The sequence below is a fragment of the Crocodylus siamensis genome, chromosome 6, assembly GCF_052110815.1.
Source record: "Crocodylus siamensis isolate JL-2025a chromosome 6, ASM5211081v1, whole genome shotgun sequence".
NCBI lineage: Eukaryota > Metazoa > Chordata > Crocodylia > Crocodylidae > Crocodylus > Crocodylus siamensis.
Window position 1 is genome coordinate 20879978 of NC_143400.1, and position 9098 is coordinate 20889075.

General features: G+C 56.0%; 1 protein-coding gene across 6 annotated transcripts in view; it reads right to left on the bottom strand.

Annotated features, from left to right (window-relative positions):
* The window catches only part of LOC149861536 (uncharacterized), a 45093-nt gene extending 38586 nt beyond the window's left edge, over positions 1–6507 (bottom strand). For 2 of the 6 annotated variants that reach the window (XR_016443041.1, XR_016443040.1), the window contains exons 1-5: positions 4635–6029; positions 4202–4529; positions 3668–3875; positions 2677–2766; positions 482–666 (exon numbers count right to left, since the gene is read on the bottom strand). Coding sequence is in view for 4 of the 6 variants with exons in the window: in XM_090052460.1 (XP_089908586.1) it covers positions 482–666; positions 2677–2766; positions 3668–3875; positions 4202–4529; positions 4635–4849 (1026 nt within the window). In the remaining 2 variants the exon portion in view is untranslated. Of the gene's footprint in view, positions 1–481; positions 667–2676; positions 2767–3667; positions 3876–4201; positions 4530–4634; positions 6030–6127; positions 6298–6488 lie in introns of those variants that run through there. The other 4 variants (XM_090052460.1, XM_090052462.1, XM_090052461.1 and 1 more) reach the window with 4 other exon arrangements.
* Between the last annotated feature and the right edge of the window lie 2591 nt (positions 6508–9098).

The window sequence follows — 9098 nt, forward strand, 5'->3', positions numbered from 1 at the left end:
CAGATTTTCCTCCAGGAGCCAGGAACGCTGCTCGCTCCTAGCAAAGTGCAACAGCTGAGCTGGAGGGACCTGGTGGACTGGGGTGCAGACGTCTCCAAGCCTCTCAGGGGGAATCTGGTGGGCTCAGCTGAGGAGACCCTCACCCCGTGCCCCCTGGGGCCCAGAGTGGCTCTCTCCTGGGACCCCCAGTCTTCAAATACTCACTTGAAGCACCCATTACAGGAAGCTGAGGCAGTGCTTCCAGAAGCAGGGAGCACTGGACCTACAGGGGCTGAGACCGGCACTTCCAGTCCCAACCTCTCAGGCTCTCTGTACTTGGCAGTGAGCTCCTGCTTCCCCCGAAGCCTTCCCTCCTGCCTCAGCTTAGATGCAACCTCTTTTGCTAGCGAAACTTCCTCTTGTGGCTCTTCATCTCCTCTGGCTCTTCCCCGCACCCGCAACTCTCACTGGTTCCCTGCTCACACCCCGCTACAGCCTGTACCTTGCTCACAGCCACGTTCTCTCTCTGCTGTGGGTGCCTGCCCTGCTTCTGATGCGCTCGGTCTGGCACAGTTGTCGGGAGTCTCCTCTCCCCTGATCTTCCTGGGGATGGCCCCAGCAGCTCCAGGGTTACAGGCCCTTCCTCAAGAGGTTGTTCCTCAGCTGTGCTCAGGGGCCCTGAACCTGCTGGGAGGGGAAGAGCATCCGCAGGTTGTAGGCCTTGCTGGTACATCGATCAACACTGCTCACACAAAGGCTTTGATAAAGCATTGGCCAGAATGGGCCTGATCAGTGAATCTGACTTGATGCCTGAACTCCTCACACTGGCAAAACTTAGCATGCAGGCCAAAGGATGGGAGAGGGAGATGGTTGAACAAGGCAGAGAAGAGTCCAGTACCAGGATGATTAGGATGGCATGGGAACCCCAAGATCAAGATGTGGAGCAAGCCCATGGCACAGGATGGCTCAATATAGCCAAGATACTGGTGGCATATGACATGTAGCACGTCTCTACCACTGCATTAAATGAGAATTAGAAATGAGGGGAACTTTGTATCGCCCTAGGAGAGCCCATGTGGTGTTGTGCTAACGCTGTCTCGTGGACACACGTCTTAACACCTTGTCCATCAGACCAAGAGTCTGTTGGGACTATGCCTTGTAGACAATAAAACTGGAGGAATTTATGCCACCCAACTGAGCCTGTAGTTATTTTGTAAGACAACAATGATGTCTGGATTTTCTAGCAGTGACTTTTTGCCAGCACTGCAGTCCCCGACATTTCAGGCCCTGCCCCACATTCAAATTCAAGCTGGATAGAAACCAGCTATAAGCATTTCCATGCATTAGTTCAGTTGTGGTTGGCTGGGTAGTAATTTGTCACATGATTATAACTTTGCACGTGTGGCCAGGATAAATACTTGTATAACTGAGCAGTAAATTGCTTCAACACTAACAATTAACACCCAAAGAAAACAGCAAGGATGACACAGGTTGGCCCTGCTACTCCCTTGTGCTGGCATATGCCTAAGTCAGCCCCCAGGCCTCAGTGTAGGGGAAAGGAGAGAGACGAAAGAATCAAAGTCCCATAGGTCTTCTAAGGGCCCTGCTACTCATTAGATAAATATCGTGCAATTAATTGGTGAATGGCAACATAAATTGAAATCGGCTACGCATGCAAGCCAATATCATGTGCAAGAAATGACTCCCCAGCTCTCAAGACTAGCTACAGAGCTAGTCCTTTAACACGTGTAAAAACTCTGCAACCGGTTCCTACCCAGCTTCAAACTGAATAAGTAGCAAGGCCCTTCTAAACAGACCTTCCCAGCCGTGAAGCTGGAGATGAGCCACAATAACTCTGCCCTTGCTGGGGGTGGCACCCTCAGACATCAGACTCTGAGAAACGTAACCAGGATCCTGGTGTTGCATCAAGGTCCACACTACAGAGGAGGAGGAGGAAACAGGGCCACTTGCTGTAGGGGCTGAGGGAGGCTTCTAGGGCAGGGGTGGGCAAAACGGCGGATCTGGCTGACAGCTGGACTCCATTTCCCAGAAGCCCCTGTCTGTATGGCTGGGGCTGGTCTCCATGGGGACCCCAGCCACAGCTGTGTTGTGACAGGGCAAGGCAGGGAGGACAGGATGCGCAGCAGGGCAGGGCAGGGGCTGCTCCAGAGCTGCGGGATCTTGCAGTGGGGGTAGGTTGGTCAGGACCTGCAGCCTACGAGCTCCAGGCAGGGACATGCAGGCTGCAGACAGAAGCTCTGCCCCTGCTCTGGACCAGGCTGTCACTGCTGCAAGGAGACGGGGCAGAGTCTCAATCTTCAGCCTGCGCGTCCCTGCCTGGAGCAGGCAGGCTGCAGATCGCACTCTGCCCCGGCTCCTTGCAGCCGTGACAGTGGTCCCGAGCCAGGACACAGCTGTGATCCGCTGCCTGTGCGCCCCTGCCCAGAGCACGCAGGCTGCAGATTGCGGCTCTGCCCTGGCCCTGGACCAAGCTGGGCAGGGGTGGCTGGGAAATGGAGTCCACTGCTGGCTAGATCCGGCCCATGGGCCAGACTTTGCCCACCCCTGTTCTAGGAGGATCCCAGAAGAACAGGAAACATGCTGAACTGATCCCCAATAAAACACTCAAGAAGAAAGGTTTTCCACTGACTAAAAATGCCTCCTTCAGCTGCAAAGGCCAGCACCACTGCCTCTTACCTGCTCCTAGCAAACAGCCTCGTCTGGGGAAGCAGGCCAAGGGGCTTTCATCTGCCGATGAGTCCCAGGTCTCCTCTGTGTCAGGGGAACCTGCAGTGGGACAGAGGCCTAGGATTAAATGTAATTAGAGCTAGCCAAAACTCACTATGCCAATCCATTCCCAGATACGCGCATCAGCCCATTCCTGGGACTGGGACTCCAGCACCGATAATGATCACGGTAGCCCTCAGCGTAACCACAAAAGCTGCCAGCATCTACTTCCACAAGGCCCTATATTAGCCATGGAGCTTGCTAAAAAAGTCACTAGATAGTTAAAGCTGAGCAAAGCTGCTGCAAGTGTTGCCAAAGACAGGTAAGAAGATGTGCAGAAAGAGAGAGAAGAATGATAAGGAAGGTCTGTCGATCTGGGTGCATCTCTGCAGACAGGGTTTTAGAAATATAGCCAGTGGTGAAAATTCAACGATGCAAATACCCTGTAAATGGCAGTAGTGGTAGCACTTATCATGGGGAAAATGATGAATATGCAAATAACAAAAAGGCATAAAAAGAATTTGGAAACAAAAGGTCATAGATGGCTGGACTACTGGACTCCTCAGCTCCTACACTGCTGGGCTACTAGACAACCCCCCTGACTGTCTCCGCCAAACCCGGGACTTTGTGATCAACAGGACAGGGAGCAAGATTCAATGGCAAGGTCATTAGTGTATGTCTAGGTACGGGCATGTGTGGAATAAACTTGCATGAGCACAGAAAAATTCCTGCCTCTGGAGCACTGGTTTCCCAGTTCCAGGTTTCAAAATAACACGGCAGAGTGTTCTTCTCCCGGGGTGCTGATGTGACTCCAGACCTGCCCGGGGACAGAAATCAAGGAGGCCCTGTCACCTGAGACTTGCAGCGAGAGGTCCCAGCCCCTCATTCTGGGGGTTGAGCAGCTAGGCGGCCACCCACACCCGGGCTCCTCATTACCTTACCCAGGCCCCTGGCACGTTACCTGGCTCCTGGTAGAATGGGGGCTCCTCTTTGGGGACACAAGGCAGCTCCTCCAGGGGCCCTGGGGTTTCATGCCATCCTGCCTCCTCCAGGGGCACATGCCCAGGATGGGTCTGTGCCCACTCCAGCCAGGAGCAGAGAGGTTCCCTCAATGCCCCAGGTCCCTCCATGTCCAAGGCCACGTCTTCAAGCTGCCTGTGCACTGTGACCTGGGAACAAGACAACTATGTGGCTGGCAGCCAGGAGAGAGAGGGCTGGGAGGCCGCATCCCCAGACATGCAGAGATGGGAGGCAGCTTCAATGTGAGGAAGAAATGCTCACACCTGGAGCATCTGCCAGCCCCAGCCAAACCCCCCCAGCCAGGGCCAGTGCCTTGGCACAGGTCTCCACATCGCACCCGCAATCCCAGCTCAGCAGCTCCTGGAGCAGATCCAGGATCTGTCCCTTGCCACAGTGCTGGGGCTCCCGCAGGTGCCCGCCTGCAGCCCTCAGCCACCTGGGAGCAGACATCCCAGGTCAGCACTCAGACACTCACCTGCCAGCGCCTGACAGGCTCCTCCAGCGGCTCCTGCTTGATCTGTTGTGGTGCCACCCATCTTGGGGACACTCTACCTGTCCCAGCCTGGACAACACGAGGGACTTTCCCTCCTCCCTCCAGTCCTGCCCTGGGCTCAGGGCCAGCTGGCTCCTGCTCCTCCATCGTCGCCAGAGGATGTACCAGTGCTGGGAAGGGGAGAACTAAGCTTGGAGCCGGCTCCAGCTCAGCAGTCATCTTGTCTGCCTCACCCCAGCCTGGGCCTGCGCTCTTGCTTTCCCGCCCGTCACACGTGGGGCCTGGCAGCAGTGTCCGGGCGCCTGGCTGCCTGCAGGAAGGAGACAACAGGGTTTTGTGACGGGGGAGCCAGGACCACAATGCACCACCACAGATCCACAGCCCCTCAGCCAGCCGCAGCACCCTCTGGCCTCACCGAAACTGAGGGGCTGCATGGGGGGACCGACTAGTTTCTACAGCAGCTCTGCAGAAAAGGACCTGGGCGTTACAGTGGACAATGAGCTGAACAGAAGCCACTGGTGCGCCCGCAGTGCGCAGAACCTGAGCAGCACCCTGGGACGCATTAGTAGCCTTGCCAGGAGATGGAGGGAAGTGATTCTTTGCCTCTGTTTGCCACTGGTGAGGCCACATCTGGAGTCCCCTGTCCAGCTCTGGGCCCCTCGCTACACAAAGGACATGGACAACTTGGAGAGAAGCAGAGGGCAACAAAAGCGGTTCGGAGGCTGGGAAGAGGCTGGGGGCCTGATGCAGAGAGGCTGAGGGAGCTGGGCTTTTTTAGTCTGGAGAAGTGAAGACTGAGGGGGGGTTGATAGCAGCCTTCAACTCCCTGCAGGGGGTTGCAACGAGGATGGAGCTGGGCTGTTCTCAGCAGGGGCAGGAAAAGACCCATGGTCTCAAGTTGCAGCAAGGGAAGTTGGGGTTGGATATTACAAAAAACTCTCATGAGGAGGGGGGTGAAGCACTGGAACAAGCTCCCCAGAGGGGTGGTGGCATCTCCACCCTTGGGGGTTTTGAAGACCCGGCTAGACAAAGCCCGGGCTGGGAGGATGTAGCTGGGGCTGGTCCTGCTCGGAGCGGGGGCTGGACCAAGGTTCGGACACAAACACCCTTTTTACTGAAAGCTCCCACAGAGCACGTTTTCCAGTGATTCGGTTGCTCTAATAAAAGATACTGGATTTACCCAAAGAACCTCGTCTGCTGCGCGCTTAGACCAGCACGGCCACAACCAACACCCCCGCATCCACACTCGCTGCCAACGCGTGTACACACGTGACCACGCACGCACACACGGATGGATACACATGCATCTGAGGTAAATTTCACACAGATGTGCACACCCACACATTCCCAGTACAGGTGCGTGCACACACACGCTCCAGACACGCGAACACACAAATCTGGGCATCTGACACACACACAACTATGCATCCAGGGTCAATTTCACACACACACACACACACACACAATTAAAGTAAATTTCACAAGCGCACACACGGGTGCAGAACCATGCATCCAGGGTCAATTTCACACACACACACACCCCCCCCCAGAGTAAATTTCACATGCACACATGTGCAGAACCATGCACCTAGGTAAATTTCTCACACACACAATTGCATCTAGGGTGAATCACACACACACACACACACACACACGTGCACAACCAAGCATCCGGGGTCAGTTTCGCATACACTCCCCCGCCCCCCATAGGCACAGCCATGCATCCGGGGTCAATTTCACTAACACACACGTGCGCACCCCCGTGCATCCGGGGTCAGTTGCACACTCCACACGCGTGCACGCGCCCCCCCGCACCGAGCCCACTCGCGCGCGCCCCCCCGCGGCCCCGGCCCCGCCGCCGCCGCCCGCCCGGCCCGTGTCCCCGGCGCGGCCCCGCCGCCGGCTCACGCTCGCGCTCGCCGCCCCGCAGCCGGGACAATGCGGGCAGGCTCCTCCCCCGGCCGCGGCCGCGGCCCCGCAGCCCCCGCTCCCCTCCCCCTGGCGCGGGGCCGGGTGGGAGGTGCCAGCCCCGGCGCAGGCCGCGGGCGCGGGGAGCCCCCTGCAGCCCCCCGCGGCGGGGCGGGGCCTGCCGGCCGAGGACGAGGGTTGCCGGCCCGGCCCCGCCGCGGGGTCCCCCGGGACGGGAGCGAGCGCGCACGTACATGGCGAAGCCCGCGTGCACAGGGCGCTTGCAGTGTAACAGGCGTGCACGCGAGGTGTTGCGGCAGCCCCGGGAAGTGGGGTACGCCCCCCCCCCCCCACCGCCCACCTGCTGAGGGCAGCGGGGCGTCCCCTCCTGCGCGCCGCCCGGGCTCCCTGGGCCTCGGCCCCCCCGCTCCAGCCTGCGTCTCTGCTGCTGGCTGGAGGATGCCTACTCCGCCTGCCACCGCTGCCCACATGCAGCCAGGGCTTTGCAGGAGGGCCTCGTACTCCTCAAAATGTGCCCTGCTTGCTGGAAGGAAGCCTGCTCTAGCAGGACCAGCCACCACGTAAATGATACATAAGAGCAACGGCTGAAATTTTTCAAGTGGAAAACTTCTGTTCGAAGAAAAGCCGTTTTTTGGATTTGCAGGCCCGGGCTAGTAGGTGTGTGTATGTGTGCATGGGTGAAAAATTGCTGACAGGATTTAAATCTGTCCTTTGGGGAAAAAAGTTGCGCCTTTCAGTGTTCACGAAGGTTACTTTTGAAAAGAAAAGGGCTTTTAATTTTATTCCACCATGTCTTGGGATGCATTTCCAGGATACTTTTGATTTGAATGAATGAAATCAGGAACAAATTAGGAGGAACTTTAGAAAGGGCCCGTCTCAAACACTTGAAACAAAAATATTGACATTTTTTATTACAATGCGAATTGCTTTTTTTTAGTCATGCCTAGCCATTCAACATATGCTGATAGCAATTATAAAATCTGAATAAGCGATTCATAGATTTCATAGACATTAGGGCTGGAAGGGACTTCGCGAGATCATCAAGTCCAGCCCCCCGCCCCAGGGGCAGGAAGTCAGCTGGGGTTAAACGATCCCCACAAGATACGCATCCAGACACCCTCTGAATGAGTCCAGGCAGGTGCTTGCACCACCTCGGGGCAAGGGGCGGGCAGTCTGTTCCAGACCCTGGACACTTGGATGGTGAAGAGGTTTTTCCTTATGTTCAATCTAAATCGGCCTGCCAGGAGTTTGTGACCTTCCACTGAACCCTGTTATCCCTTGGGGAGTCCTGGTGAGCAACTGTTCTCCCAGATCCTGGTGCACCCCCTATATACTTACAAGCTGCCACCAAGTCCCCCCTGAGCCTTCTCTTCTCCAGGCTGAAGAGTGCCTAGTGCCTCAGCCTCCCCTCGTAAGGCTTGCTCTCTTGGCCTCTGATCATGCGGATGGCTCTCCGGACTCTCTCAAGGTTATCCGCATCCCTTCTGAAGTGGGGGCCCAAAACTCGACACAGTACTGCAGCTGCTGCCTTGCTAAGGCCGAGTATGGCAGGAGGAGGATGTCCCTGGTTTTGCTCGAGATGCATCAGTGCCAGTGTTTGGTTTGCCTTGCCAGCCACTGCGTCGCATTGGTGGCACATGTTCATCTTGTGGTAGATCAAGACCCCGAAGTCTCTTCTGGTTGTGGTGCTAGCAAGTGTGCACTGCCGAACCTATAAGTATGCTGGTGGTTTTTCCTCCCGAGGTGGAGCACCCTGCACTTTTCTGCATTAAATGCCAACAGGTTTTGGTCCCCGCACCTTGCGAGCCCGTCCAGGTCGGCCTGTATCCCCAGCCTGTCCTCCAGCGTGACTGCCTTCCCCCACAGTTCAGTGCCGTCCGTGAACTTTGCAGATCCGCATCTGACGCCCAAATCCAGATCATTAATGAAGATGTCGAAGAGTACTGGCCTGAGTACTGAGCCCTGAGGGACTCTACTGGTCACCTTGAGCCATTGACTTACTCCCATCAACTAATACTCCTTGGGTCCGGCCCCAGAGCCAGTTCCCCAGCCGTCGGACCGTGGGATGGTCAAGGCCACAGGTCTCCAGCTTAGCCATGAGGACATTGTGGGAGACCAAGTCAAAGGCCTTCTTGAAATCAAAATATATGACAGGCAGTGCCTTACCTGACCACAGAAGGAGATGAGGTTGGTCAGGCAAGACCTTTCAGCGATAAAGCCGTGTTGGCCGGCACTCAGAAAGTTACCTTCTGTCAGCCTGTTGCTGATGGTTCCCTTGATGATTTTCTCCAGGATCTTTCCAGGGGTGGACATCAGATTGAGTGATCTGTAATTCCCTGGGTCTTCCTCCCTTCTTTTCTTGAAGATTGGGACCACGCTGGCTCTTTTCTGTTCTTCTGGTACCTCTCCCGAGCGCCATGAGTTATCAAATATCTTCCCTGCAGGGTGCACTATGATGTCCACTGGCTCCTTCAGGACTCTTGGTGCATTCTGCCCAGGCCAGCGGACTTAGCGGATGTCAAGCCTCTCGAGGCGTTCCCTCACTTGATCTACGTTGATTGTGGGCCCATCTCCCGCCCTCTGGATGCTTTGCATCCTGCCCAGCAGGGTGACGCCCTTCGGTGGGTGGAAGACTGATGCAGAGTAATCATTTAGGAGATCGAACTTTTCCTGAGCGTCAGGCGTCAGCTGCCCCATTTGATTTAACGGGGGCCCGTTGTTGCCTTTGTTCTTTCTCCGACTTCCCACCTATCTGAAGAAGGACTTTTTGTGTCCTTGATTCCCAGGGCTAGCCTCAGTTTGGTTTCTGCCTGATCTTTTCTGCTTCACTCTCTACAGGTGCGGGCTAGTGCTGTGTACTTGGTGATGAGTCCCATTTTCCATCCGATCCAGGCTGCTCTTTTTAGTTTCAGGAGATCCAGAAGTTCCCTACTGAGCCAAGTTGGTTTCT